The 14,656-nt window shown below is 38.9% G+C and overlaps 1 protein-coding gene across 1 annotated transcript in view; it reads left to right on the plus strand.

Moving 5' to 3' along the window:
- The window catches only part of LOC102306485 (dynein, axonemal, heavy chain 6), a 63,182-nt gene that overhangs the window by 39,717 nt on the left and 8,809 nt on the right, over positions 1 to 14,656 (plus strand). The window contains 25 exon segments of the mRNA XM_042219575.1: positions 282 to 453; positions 1,361 to 1,507; positions 1,629 to 1,702; positions 1,808 to 1,962; positions 2,365 to 2,596; positions 2,682 to 2,834; positions 3,484 to 3,624; positions 4,078 to 4,320; positions 4,532 to 4,699; positions 4,827 to 5,062; positions 5,498 to 5,642; positions 5,831 to 5,947; positions 6,966 to 7,089; positions 7,226 to 7,293; positions 7,295 to 7,423; positions 7,746 to 7,949; positions 8,260 to 8,385; positions 8,648 to 8,812; positions 9,310 to 9,377; positions 11,304 to 11,484; positions 11,614 to 11,793; positions 11,939 to 12,172; positions 13,200 to 13,335; positions 13,548 to 13,714; positions 13,950 to 14,140. Coding sequence (XP_042075509.1) covers positions 282 to 453; positions 1,361 to 1,507; positions 1,629 to 1,702; positions 1,808 to 1,962; positions 2,365 to 2,596; positions 2,682 to 2,834; positions 3,484 to 3,624; positions 4,078 to 4,320; positions 4,532 to 4,699; positions 4,827 to 5,062; positions 5,498 to 5,642; positions 5,831 to 5,947; positions 6,966 to 7,089; positions 7,226 to 7,293; positions 7,295 to 7,423; positions 7,746 to 7,949; positions 8,260 to 8,385; positions 8,648 to 8,812; positions 9,310 to 9,377; positions 11,304 to 11,484; positions 11,614 to 11,793; positions 11,939 to 12,172; positions 13,200 to 13,335; positions 13,548 to 13,714; positions 13,950 to 14,140 — 3,956 coding nt within the window.

A 14,656-nucleotide genomic window follows, 5' to 3' on the forward strand; every position in this document is an offset into this window, starting at 1 on the left:
GTAAAGAATTACATTTTAGGGAGTAGTGTTTACAGTTCAAAAGATATCATGTCCGAGCTTATTTATTATTATTTCAAGTTAATCTTGACAGATTAAGAATCTTTATTGAGTAGTCTGTATGTGTTATGTCCATGAACTTCTCTCTATGAGATGTTGCGCTTACTTTAAATGTTTTAATTTTTCCATTTCCTGCTCCGCCAGTATATGTAATTTTCAGTATACCCCTCTTCATGCCCTCTCATTTGTGTTACAACCACTTTTCATACCCAACCTCCTTCCAGGCTATACTGAACGGTTTCCTCAGTGAGTTTTCCCAGGCAGTGAAGGACTGTGCCGGACAGATTGTGGATGCAGCTGTGGAGATTTATAACCGTTTAAGTGTGGATCTGCTGCCCACCCCAGCCAAGTCCCACTATGTTTTTAATCTCCGGGACCTCTCCAAGTGTGTTCAAGGTGAGTATTCCTTTGGTCTTTGGCTGCTTTTTCATTCATTGGCAATCCAGTCCTTGTATCTGACTATTTTCAGAGAATTATTTTCTTGGTTTGTTAAGTGGCTTAACACTGACCTGTGAACCATTCAAGCAGGAAAAACGCCCCTAACTGAAGAGCTGAACCAGGATAAGTCTACACATAACAAACTTCACAAAGAACCAATTTCAGATTGTATCTTCGGGCACTTTGTTACTAGCAGCCTGTTGCAAAAACTCATAATTTGTTGCCATCTTTTGAATCTATGAGAAATGCCAAAAATAACACAACTTGACCATCATAAAATTTTAATTTTACAATGACAAGGTGAGTCGCAGATTATTAACCGAATTTGACCTATCTCAGGATGGTGTGCCCTTAAATAATCTGGGGAAACAGGACAAGTAGAGCACAAAAGAACAACCTACTTCAGATATAGTATCTAAATGTCCTTAAGAAATAGAAAAAATATGCAGGAAAGTCCTGACACAGGACCTGAGAGATGCATTTCAGAGCAACACCCACACAGTTTTTATCAGAAGTGGTCTCGTTGGAAGGGTGGGTCTCAAAAAAATTCCGTTTTAAGAGAGGGAGAAATAGTTAAGGTTTGCTAAATTACACAAGAACTGGATTCCTCAGAGTTTGTACCTTGACATTATTGAAGTAGTGTGGGATCATCTATACAGGGAATAGAACAAGAGGAAGTCAAGCTATAAATAAGAGCTTTGAATGTCTTCAACAAACCTGAAGAACTATTCCTGAAGACTACTTTCAAAAACTGCAAGAAAGCTTACCTAAGGGTTCAGACTGTGTTGAAGAATAAAGATAGTCTTACCAAATATTGATTTTCAAGCTTGTTGTGAGTATATAGATTCTCTCTGTTGATTACCAGGCATACTGCAGTGTGAGCCAAGTCAAGTAAGAGACAAGACCCAGATCTTCCGCCTTTTCTGCCATGAATGCCAGCGTGTATTTCATGACCGACTCATCAACACCCAAGATAAGACCTACTTCAACACCATCATCTGTGAGATGGCCGGTAAGAACTCTCACAGTCCAGCCTCTGACTTTATTTTCTGAATGCTCAGTTAATTGTTATCAGCTCAAAATCTATATTTTGGCTTTATGGGTTTAAGATAGACCTCTCTCTTTTTTGCCAGGGCGATATTTTGACATCCACTTAGAGTCTTCACATTTTGTGTCTCATCCCATAATATTTGGGGACTTCATCAAGGTCAGGTTTTCCTCCAAGCAACTTATTTACAGGTCGACACAAAAATACTGTACATTATTTACTGATTTGCAGTTTTGTTCTGTGTCCACCTAATCATCCACATAGATGCATGCAGAAAAAGAAGATCGCCTGTATGAAGACCTGACAGACATGAATAAGATCCAGACTGTACTTCAGGACTATCTTGATGATTACAACATGACCTTCTCCAAGGAGATCAAGCTGGTTTTCTTCCAGGATGCCATTGAACATGTCTCCAGGTGAGTGAATTTAACTTATAGTTATAGTTTCTTAACAGGTAGTTGATTTATTTTAGCTGTAGTTGGGACAAACTGAGTCACACAAAGGCAGTAGCAATACGAGTGATTGTGTTTTATTGGTTTTTAAAATAGAACATGCAATGCCTGTGATATGGACTGTAAGGATCATTTATCCATAATAATAATTACTTGCATGTCTAATTAGCAGACATACCTTCCACATAAGTAAAATGCAGGCACTCTTATTTTAACATCAGTAATAAAATTTAACTGCACATCTTCTGATTTTTTTTAAAGGTAGTGTCATATCAAGTGATTTGATCTGATTATAGCTAGCAGTACATTTTCTAAATGACAAGATGCATGTGCCATATGGAATGAAATAATCTTATTATTTTTTAGGATTGCTCGTATAATTCGCCAGGAGCGAGGCAATGCCTTGTTAGTCGGGGTGGGAGGTACAGGCAAGCAGTCACTCACTCGCTTGGCAGCCCACATGTGTGGGTACCGCTGCTTTGAGATTGAATTGAGCAGAGGGTACAACTATGACAGCTTCCATGAAGACTTGAGGAGGCTCTACAAGATGGCTGGTGTGGAGGGCAAAGATATGGTGTTCCTCTTTACAGATACTCAGGTATTGCAAAAAGATTGCAACAAAAGTACTTACAGTATTTAAGTTTCTGTGTACTTACTGTGTTTAACTATTAAATCTGTTGTAGATTGTAGTAGAAGAATTTTTGGAGGATATAAACAACATGCTAAACTCTGGTGAGGTGCCTAACCTTTTTGAAAAAGACGAGCTAGAACAAGTACTTGCTGCTACCCGCCCTAAAGCCAGAGAGGCTGGAATCAGTGAAGAGAACAGGGATGAGGTATGTACGGTACTTATGTAAATACATAAAGTGTAGAAAACATGTGTCATTTAAGCAGTAAAGATTAAATACAGTGTCAAGTATATCTACTTTATTTGTGAGAAAATAAATGAATTAAAATTTTCTGTGAAAGTTAGGATAAAGTTACAGTCAACAAAAATTAACAAATACAATCTCGACACAGAACTTTGTTTTCGGATACTACCCAAAATTTTAACAAATTAGAAAGTGGGAAGAACGTGGAGTCATGAATGTTCATATCCTGAAAAGTGTTGTTTTCTAATCGAGTGGCTTTTCTTAAATGTAGGAAATCATTCTTTAACTACCAGATATAATCACTTAGTGTTTTCAGCAACAGTACATAGATCTGCAACAAGATAAACAAAATGAAATTAAACATTAATTTCTGATATAAGAGAAGTATGATGAAGCCTGACCTTTGTGAGTTGTTTAAAGAAGATAATAAACACCTAGCAAAGCATCTGAGATTCCCACTATGGGCTAAAATTTCCACAGACTGTATAAAAGCAGACAGTTAAAATCAGTGTCCCAGGCAAAAGGAAAGAACACATGAGAGCTGATGCTATTTGCCTGTTGTGATCTTCTATGTGTGTGTGTCTTTTTTACGTGTCTGTGATGGTGCATTCAGGTGTTCCAGTTTTTCATCTCCCGTGTACAAGAAAAACTACACATTGTGCTGTGTATGAGCCCTGCGGGCGATGCTTTCAGGTCCCGATGTCGCATGTTTCCTTCACTGGTTAACTGCTGCACTATTGACTGGTTTGTGCAGGTATGCTGATATAACTCTGTTTCTCTGATATATATGAATCACTCAGTATATACGTCACTACCCTTGTCTATGGAATCACTCTTGTTCATGTAAAATATTTCTAATATAACCCTTTTTTTTTACACCACCGTCCCTTTAGATTGAATTCTTTTTCACAATCTATAGCTTTAAGGTAGTCCTATTCTGATTCCTCTCTTTTTATAGAAAAAAAAAGTGTCATCATCGTCATGGAAGTTGTAGTTTCTATATTTTTTAAGCTTCTTTTGAATTTACTAGTTAAAAAAAAACTTTTTACAATTTCTGTTTTTAAATAAATGTTTTATGTCCATCTGCTGGCGCTCTGCTGAATAACTGTTCAGTTGACAGGAGCTAAAGGTCAAAGCTACATATCGTTGTCCTCGCTGCTAACTTTATGTCACTTTCCTCTCTTTCGCTGTACGTTCTGGTGCTCAGTGGCCCCGGGAGGCGCTGCTCTCTGTCTCTGAGGCCTTTTTCCAGAATGTGGACTTTGGCAATGAGAAGCTAAAACAGAACATCTCTGCGATGTGTGTCGAGATACACGTTAGTGTCACTGAAATGGCTGAGCGCTTCTACTTAGAGCTGAGACGCCGGTACTACACCACACCTACCTCCTATCTAGAGCTTATCAACCTCTACCTCAGCATGCTTGGCAACAAGAGACAGCAGTTAGTTCTGGTATGTCAACACAATTATGGGCAATTTTTCACATATGTTGTTGATGATGAATTGTTACCTGATATTGTGTAGGAAAAATAGCAGCTAGATACATTAGCTGGTGGTGAGTGCTAATAGTCAGTTTTATTTTTACTGTGACTGTAATGCATCATGAGTTGTTATGTTGATTATATCAAACAGGATAATTATTTATGCGTGTGTTACTGTATAGGCCAGGGATCGTGTAAAGAATGGTGTCACTAAGCTGCTGGAGACCAACGAGCTTGTAGACAAAATGAAGGTGGACCTTTCTGCTCTGGAGCCAGTCCTCAAACAAAAATCTACTGATGTCGATGCCCTCATGGAGAAATTGGCTGTAGGTCAAGACAAGGCTGATGAGGTCTGTCTGTGTTTTATCACAAAACTTTCAAAAACGTGTCTGATGTTGCCTATATTTCAATTATAAATCATGGTAACTCTTTGTCATTACTTCATGAGCATAACTAAAATAATTCTCCTTGTCACAGGTACATAAAGTAGCAGAAGAAGATGAGGCACTGGCCCGAGTTAAAGCTGAAGAAACCCAGGCCATTGCAGATGACGCACAGAGGGACTTAGATCAGGCTCTGCCAGCTTTAGAGAGTGCCAACCAGGCCCTCAGATCTCTTAACAGGGCTGACATCTCTGAGATCAAGGTGTTCACTAAACCCCCAGCCCTAGTGATGACTGTCATGGAGTCTGTCTGCATCTTGCTTGATTGCAAGTGAGTGTGCACTATTTTCTTAAAAAAATAATAGATAAATAAATAGCTTCTTAACATGATACACTTTTATTAGGTATCCACCCTGCACTGGTGATGGTTTCTAAAAGTGCAACTCTTTATAATCACAATAATGTAATAACTTTATCACTCCTTCACTTCACCGGGACTATTTTTTCAATCTTATGTATTTTGCGTTTAACATTAAACAGAGATGACTTGCAGATTTCACCATTCACTAATCTACTGCATTGTTGATCTGAATTAAATCTTCACAATATCCTCTTTAGGATTTTGAAACTTGCTGTTCTGCCCAAAGAATTTTCATTATTTTGAAAAGATCAACTAATGTCACGGTCTAATGTATCGAGCAACCGTGACATTTCTTTAGTCCTTATTTGTTAACAGTGTCTCACTAACGTTCTTCTCTCCTAACAGACCAGACTGGCTAAGTGCCAAGCAATTACTGGGCGATCCCAACTTTCTCAGGCGTCTGACAGAATATGACAAGGACAATATCAAACCTCGGATCCTGCTGAAACTACAAAAATACATCAATGACCCTAATTTCATGCCTGAAAAGGTCAGTTTGGATATTTTGGCAGATTAAAAAATGTCAACGTACAAACAGAGCCAGTGAAAATAACATCTTCTTACTGTATCATTATGGCTAAACACGTGGTTTTTCAGATAGTATCACCTATCAGAAATTCTGAAATGTTTCAGTATGTTTTTGCTTGGCCTAATTTCTTATTGTGTCGCTCTTGTTAGGTGGAAAAGGTATCAAGGGCGTGCAGGTCAATGTGCATGTGGGTCAGAGCTATGGATCTGTACTCGAGAGTCTTCAAAGAGGTTGGCCCCAAGAGAGAAAAACTGGCCAAGGCACAGGTCAGTTACAGAGTGCATTGTTGGTGTGCCGTCATTGTTAGCTGAAGCTGAAATAAATTCATGCTCTAGGTTTACCTCACTAAGGAAAAGTATGTTCTTACAGGCTTATTCAAATGTAAATTATTAAGTGTTTCAAAGTAATTATAAGGATTCAACCTGTAAAAGAAATAACAGGTTTGTCCTGTGGGAGCCCTGATTTAGGGTTTTAACATTATCTATCAGAGTTGTGTTAATTTTAGCCACATCATACAGGTTAAGGGGGAAAATATAATTTAGATGTGAAATAGTTTGTAATATTTTGGTTTTTTTGGTTTGTTAATAGTGTTACACTAAACCAGGACAAAAAATATCTGTATTTGTGGGACTATGACTGCTGACATTTAAGTAAAATGTTGATCTAAACATTATTTCTTCTTCATAAACATAAGAAAGAGTTAGTGTCATCTGTGTTACCTGCTATATATAAACACAAAGCAACTTAGTGTCTTTAGCAGACATATTACCAATGCACCAGATCGTGATAGAATGATGAGGTCTAAAGAAGGAGATGATCAGTTTGACGCTGTTCACTAGTGGATCATGAATCACAGTTTACATAATGGAAGTTTGTAAGCTACCCAGTCTAAGATGGGTCACTGCAAAGCCAAGTGTTGGTGGTGGTCTTCAGCTCTCTCATTAGTATTTTATTCCACTCGCTGTTTCAGATTATTGGGGAATTTTAGAAAATTTAAGGCAGGAGACTCTTATTTTCAAGACAAACGCATTGCTGGATTTCTATGGGCTTGTAGTACTGTAGCTAGAGCTATGCCGCTTATTGCTTTAAGGAGCAGTCAAGATTTTGGCCAGAGTACGTTACAGCACTAAGTCTGATGTGGGTTTGGCATATGTGCACTAAACTTAATGATGAGAAATAAAAACCAGACCAACACGTACAGTACTTCCAAATATTGCTTTAATGATTCCTGTATGATATTACCCTACCATTTCCTTCTTCATCTGTGCTTACTCATTTGTGCAGGAAGAGCTGGATGTGACCATGGCAACCCTAAAAGAGAAGCAGAAGAAGCTTCAGGAGGTGGAGAACCAGATCAAGGTCCTGCAGGAGCAGTTTGATAGCAGCATGAATGACAAAGAAGATTTGGGTGAGAGTTGTGCCAAAAAGTGCAACATAAAATATACTCTGTGAAATAAGTTCTACCATCTGTCTTTTATTAAATGTTTGATGTACCTTGCTGTCTTTGGCTTGCTAAAATTCTTTCTCTTTCTTTTTCATCAAAGTTAATACGATGGCTCTGACACAGGCCCGTCTGATCAGGGCAGGGAAGCTAACGTCCGCTCTTGGTGACAGAACAAGTATGCTGGGAAGAAAGTGTAGCCCTGTTTGAGCAAGAGATCATCAATGTTGTGGGAAATGTCTTCATTGCAGCTGCTTGTGTGGCATATTATGGTGCATTTACTTCCCACTATAGACAGCTGGTAGGTACAGGTTTATTCTGTGCTTTTTAAGGTTTTACAGGCTGCTCTAACAAAGAATTAGCAGCTTGTGCCTTTAGTATGAGTTTAGTCTAATTTTTGAAAATCAGTAGAAAATGGGACACTACATAAGACAAACAAAAGCTGGGCCCAGTTTTCTTACTACTGCTAATTTGCTCAGTCACACGCAATCCCCACTATCGTAATGGCCTTACACCTTGTTTGTTTTTATTATAAGACAGGAAATAACATGTAATAATAAGGGATGAAATCAAATACAACCTGAGTTGTTGTGCTTGTGTGCGCTCTGTTTCCCTCTCACCAGCTAACTGACCAGTGGATAACGCAGTGCCAGAACCTGAACATCCCAATCAGTTCCACTTTTAGCCTGATTAACATTCTTGGTGATCAATATGTCATCCACCAGTGGAATGCAGAAGGTTTGCCTCGTGACACTGTTTCTACAGAGAATGGCATCCTGGTGACTGAGGGCCACCGGTGGCCTCTTATGATCGACCCACAGGATCAGGTGAACTAGAAACAAGTTTCCAGCAGCATCCATGTAGTACCGATAATTCCAACACTGATTACTTTATGAATGAAATGGGTTATTTTTTTAACACTTTAACTTCTCAATTATCTGTATAATCCCAAGTCATTAATATTCATTTCACACATTTATTACACGAGAACCTTAATTTTAAAACTAATTTTGATTTTGAAAATAGTGGTATACAGTTGCATAACAAGGATAAATAAGTTTAAATTCGTTCTTACAAATTTTTTAAAGAAGTCATCTTCATCACATTAGGGATTAAGGATATTTCTTTCATTCTCAGGCCAACCGATGGATCCGCTCCAAGGAGGCTAAAAATGGTCTAAAGGTGATCAAGCTAACAGACTCTGGCTTCCTTCGTACCCTAGAGAATGCCATAAGCATGGGTGTCCCTGTACTGCTAGAGGAGGTAGGATTGCACCACTCATGTGACAGTAAAACAGACTTAATCATAAAAAAGACAATTTGTGGTCAAATGTTGTATTGTAATTGTGTATTTTTTAAGGTGGGCTAACACTGGGCGACATTAAATTAGTTGAAGACCTTTATTGGACAGATTGTTATTAAATAGTGTTTTTAATTTTGCGTTGTCCCAGGATATCATTATAAAAGAGTTAAGAAAAGCATGTGTACTGTGAATGGCTCTGTTTGGGTATTTTGTGGGTGTATAGTTAAAGGAGACCCTGGATCCAGCACTGGAGCCAGTCTTGTTGAAGCAGACGTTTGTGGCTGGCGGCCGAACAATGATCCGACTGGGAGACTCAGATATTGACTATGACAAAAATTTTAGGTTCTATATGACCACAAAGATGGCCAACCCACATTACCTGCCAGAGGTAAGGACAGCAGCACACCTACTCAAACCTACTTATACTATATGTGTACAAAAGAAGATACTGTAAAGAGATGCAGTAATATGTCAACCAGCAAAACCCTATAGCTGAACAGTCTAGGAGAATAATAATAATAATGGATTGCATTTATATAGCGCTTTCCTAGGCACCCAAAGCGCTTTACAATTCCACTATTCATTCACTCTCACATTCACACACTGGTGGAGGCAGCTGCAGTTGTAGCCACAGCTGCCCTGGGGCAGAATGTGGCTACAGTCTGCCCCAGGGCATTTAGTGTGAGAATGGGCTCACACTAAATGCAGTCATGTACTGTCTCATTAGTTCAAGCCAACAGTGCATGGATACATCACAGACATTATAAAAGAGAGACATGGACTCCAAAGAATCCTGAATTAAAACCACAAAGACGATCATTGAGACCAGCAAAGTAGTTCAAGGTTTCATTGTGATTTAATGAGTTTCTGTTTCCACCTTTTAAGGTTTGCATCAAAGTTACAATTATCAACTTCACTGTCACTAAATCTGGCTTAGAAGACCAACTTCTCAGGTAAATACATGCACACACATGAAAAAAGCTATTGCATTTCAACTATGTAACAAGTAGAGATGGACCGATACGATATTACATATCGGTATCGGAGAGAAATAAAAAATGTAATCCGATCCGAAGTATCACAAAATCACCTCACAAACGCGCTACTTGGCGTAACCCAGCTCGGCACATCGGAGTAGTATGTGTTACGTGATAGAGCGGCTGTTGTCTGCAGGACCTGTCGGCGGTCTGGTGGAGCATGTGGAGCTTCGCTACATGCTTCCAAACTGCGGCATGTTATCTCGGCGAAAACTATCCCAGAGAAGTAAAACAAGTGTGTCAGTTCATCCCTGAATGTTTGCATAGTATTTCCACGTTAAGCTTAACAACTGATATATTGAGCCACAGCTGGACTGACCATCGGAGTTCCAAAAGGAAGCAATTTGTCCCATACTTAGCTAGAATGAAAAAAAGACACAAAGCTGGAGTTATTCTGTCCTTGCTGCAAAGCTGATTCTTCTTCTCTCACTCCCCTTCCTGTTGCTACTTCAAACAGGAAACTGATCAATGATCAGCTGGTCGGCTTTTCTGTCACAAATCCTGCCTTTCTTGTTTGAGAGAGAGAAGACCAGTGGATAAACAACAGCAGCACGTTTAAGCTTAATTAGCTGTTGTTAGAATTTATTTAATATTACTTTCTAGTATCAGTTGATGTTTGCTGGAGCCACAGCTGTAAAAGCTGCTGGTCATGATGTCGGTTTGGATATGTGGTGAGAGGGAAACTTGTAGATGAAACCAGGAGATGTCCTTACTGAATGATCAGAGCTGAACAGGTGATGGAGAAGCAGGTTTACCTTTTAGGTGACATGAATGAGTTGAAGAGAAGTTATGAACTTATGCATTTGTTTTACAGGTGCATTAAATTAAAGTTGATGGTTCTGGGAGATTTATGTTAGGAGTTGGCAACCCTATTAGTTAGGTTGTTTAATATTTCTGCTAAGGACTCTTTAAAATACCAGAATAGGAAGGATGGTGCAGGTTTAAGTTTATTAGATTGATCAGTGTTGCTGAACTATAAAATATTTTGGGTGCAGTGTATTTTTTGCAAACAAGTATAACAGAATAGTTTTAGTGTCTTGTTTTTTAAAACTTGAGTATGAACTTATACAAAATGTAGCAAGATATTTATTTAAAAAGAAGTTTTGTTGATTAAAAAAAAAACGCTATATCGGATTCATATTGGTATCGGCAGATATCCAAATTTATGATATCGGAATCAGTATCGGACATAAAAAAATGGTCTCGTTTATCTCTAGTAACAAGCATTTACAAAGCCATCTACATTTTTAAAAAATGGATAGAAATACTGCACATAATTTTATGTATCCTGGTAAGTAAGTAAGTAAAATTTATTTATATAGCACATTTCACAGATAAAAATCACAAAGTGCTTTACAATAAGATCAGACATACAAGTTAAAATTAATTAAAAGCCCGTTTGTATAAAAATGTCTTCAGCTGCTTTTTAAAGGAGTCAGTAGAGTCTAGACAGCGTAAAGACAACGGCAGAGAGTTCCACAGCCTAGGTGCCAGTGCCTGAAAAGCCCGATCCCCACGTGTTTTAAACCTAGTACGTGGGACCACCAGTAGCCTCTGACCTGAAGACCTAAGTGCTCGGGATGAAGCATGAGGTTTCAACAGGTCAGAGATATACTGGGGAGCTTCACCGTGCAGAGCTCTAAAAGTTACAACTAAAATTTTAAAATGAACCCTAAAATTTACAGGCAACCAATGAAGAGAAGCCAAAACTGGAGTAATGTGTGACCTCTTGTTTGTACCAGTTAAAAGTCTTCATTATCCTAATTGTATGTATCCTTTTCCCCCTTTCTGATAATGACCTCTGGAATCTCTCGATTCAATCTGTTTTCAATCTGTTTTAAGTGATGTGGTGCGTCTTGAGAGTCCGCATCTTGAGGAACAGAGGAACGAGCTGATTGTGCGCATCAACGCTGACCGCAGCCAGCTGAAAGATATTGAAGACCACATTCTTAAGCTTCTCTTTACCTCTAAGGGGAATATACTTGACAACGAGGAGCTAGTTCAGACTCTCCAGGAGTCAAAGGTAGGGATTAGGCTATATGGATATGGAGTTGTGGTTGTTGAATTTAATATTACCTGCAATGATCCTTTCCTGTTTTTCTGATGTTCATCCTGTTTATTTCCATGATTTTTTGCATCCTCTTGTCTCCAGGTGACTTCAGAGGCCACAAAGCACCGTCTGGAAGAGGCAGAAGCAACTGAGCTGATGATAAACTCTGCGAGGGAGCGCTACAGGCCTGTGGCCACTCGAGGATCTGTTTTGTACTTTGTCATTGCCAGTCTGTCGGAGATTGATCATATGTACCAGTTCTCACTCAAGTACTTTAAACAGGTGAGGGAAAAAAGAGCTGGGCTTTACTCTCAAATTTACAAAGCTACTTGTACAGGAATGTTTAATGAAAATGTGTAAGTACCCATTTAAAGAAATTATTTTCTTTTTTTCTCTCTTTTTTGTTTATTTCTTCCTTGATCTTCAGCTCTTTAATTCCACCATCGAGACATCAGAGCAGAGTACTGTGCTAGAAGAGCGCCTTCAGATCCTCCTGAATCAAATCTTGCTAAACTCCTACATTAATGTGTCACGTGGACTCTTCGAGCAACACAAGCTTATCTACAGCTTTATGTTGTGCGTAGAAATCATGAGGCAGCGTGGCGAGATCTCTGATGGGGAATGGTGGCGCTTCCTAAAAGGAGCTTCTTCACTGAAAAAGGTGAGGTGGGAAATCCAGCCATAGAAGTTCAGCTTGATAAAAGCAATCATGAATAAAATAATTAACTAAAAGAAAAGATTTCCTATGATTGTGCTCATGTTTTTTTATAACCTCCTAGGACCTGGCATCCACATATGTGGGCATCACATTTTGGGTTATTTAGACCAAAATACTCAATTTTGCTCTACAAGGGCCTGATATCCACTTACGAGGACATTATACTGCTACTGTTCTATCGAAATTTTATATGAATATCCTCATACGTGGCTCTCATTTTTCTGAGAAACAAAAAAATCTGGCAATTCTTTGTTTTTACATTTATCGGGTCCCAATCGGCCCAAATATCAAAGAGAAATAAAAAATGCGTGCTGTGGAAGAGTGCAGGTATTAGGAGCTTAAAGAAGCATATAGTGATGGTGTTAACCCACCATTTGTTTTTTATGCCACTAGACTGGAGGCACTGATTGTTAGCAGTCACAGTCCTCATGCTAGTTCTGTTCTTCTTTCTCCTACACCTCTGTTTTAGGTCTCCCGTTTATTGCCTCTTAGCATTTACTGATCAAAGGTTTGGAGTAACAGGGAAATGTATGTTTCTGACAAAAAGCAAGCTTTTTAAAAACCAAAATAAAATAACAGTAGTTTGATTGAATACGCTAAAAAGGAGTAATGATTAATCGAATCATTAAGTATAAGGGATTTTAATGAAATATTTACACAGGTGTATAGAAGCGGATTTTCAGACTCATCACCCAAATATCTGAAAGCTGTTAATCCGAGTAAACACTGAATACATCTGACTAGTGGAGTGCCTGCAGGTGTAATCGTAGTTGGTGATTCAAACAAGAACTTTTTTAGTGATCCCAAGTATTTCAGATTAAAGTGACAAGCTGCTTGTCATAGAAACCATTTGTCATCCTCCCCTCGCTCTTTTATAATTCTAGTTAACTTTCTCTTTACTTACACCAGTCGATAACAATATGTCTACTAAATTTGTGGGCATAAACTTTTCTTTTTCTGCATCTTCCAGGAGTATCCAGAGCGACCAGATGTGCCATGGCTAAGTGATTTTTACTGGCAGACATGTTGTGAGCTGGAGGACACACTGCCTTGCTTCAAGGGCATCTCCAGAGAAATCACTAGAACCCATATCCATATTAAGCTAGGTACCCTATCCCCATTGTTATTGTTGTTGAGCTGATAAGGATCTGTATATGTCAGCATGTTACTTTTAAATATAAAACTAGAATGTTTGACCTACATACACTCTGTCATTTTTCATTTTTATAAAGAGATGTTCTAATCATTCTTATCATTTACTTACCAAACTATGTACAAATCCTATGTCTGATTCCATAGAATTCCTTTTCTCTTATAGGGCATTTTGAAGCATCTTTAAATCCAGAAAAATGGAAAGGCTATGTGTCAGAGTTGCCTTCTCTCGAGGAGTCCAAAAAGGAGAAACAGGAGATGAAAGGATACTGGAATGAGCGATTGGGATCTTTCCAGAAACTAGTTCTTATCAAGAGCTTCATGGAAGAGAAGGTGAGCCTGGATGAAGTCCGGGGAAAGATATTTACTGAGGTTTTCATGATTGTTTTCTAGGTGAAGAGGATCATTTTAAAAAAAGTGTAACTTTTGTCAGTATTAAAGAAAGGATCTCAGTAAAAGAAATAAATGACATGGGTTTATAGCTCTCCGCGGAGCTTTCCCATCACCACCAAAGCTTGGTCAATTTTTCCCAGCTTTTCTGTGATTTATATCCTCTTTTTCCATCCAGGTGGTTTTTGCAGCAACTGAGTTTGTGATTGTCAACCTGGGGAAGGAGTTTGTGGAAAACCCTCCAGTTGACCTGGCTAATCTCTATAATGACATGTCCCCTACCACCCCATTGATCTTCATCCTCAGCACAGGTTCTGACCCAATGGGTGCCTTCCAGCGCTTTGCAAATGAGAGAGGGTGTCTCGACAGGTAAGGGAGAAAAAATGGTTAGAGAGGTCCCTCCAACATGGCTCGCAAAAATGTCTTTGTTTTGTTCACCAGGCTGTGACATCTGAGATATAGACATATATAGCTGGTTGGGTTTTTATTTTTATTTTTAATAGTCAGTAGCTTCTGTCTTCTGTAAGTCAAGTAGTGGGAGGTTTTTAGGATGATGCCATCAATTTGACTGCACCAAGCAATAATCTGCAACTTGCACTGGGACAGTTCAGCCATGTGGTTCTCTGCCAGAAAAGGGTGGATTGTCCTCTTCAGTTTGAGAATGAGTTGCTTCCTCAAATGAACAAGTTCAAGTTTAAGACTACAGATACAAGCAGTGGAAATGAGCTGTCTTATAAAGGGTTTCTAAGCTCAGTCTCAGACATAGGATGAGGAGTTGAGGAGGGGCTCAGAGTAGAGCCACTACTCATCCACATCCAGGAGGCCTTCTGGACACCTCTTACACGAAGGGCATGTCCAAAGGTCATGCTGGGTCATATCCAGAAG

Source organism: Haplochromis burtoni, unplaced genomic scaffold, assembly GCF_018398535.1.
Source record: "Haplochromis burtoni strain Fernald_Lab_line unplaced genomic scaffold, NCSU_Asbu1 Contig_35, whole genome shotgun sequence".
In the NCBI taxonomy this organism is placed as follows: domain Eukaryota; kingdom Metazoa; phylum Chordata; class Actinopteri; order Cichliformes; family Cichlidae; genus Haplochromis; species Haplochromis burtoni.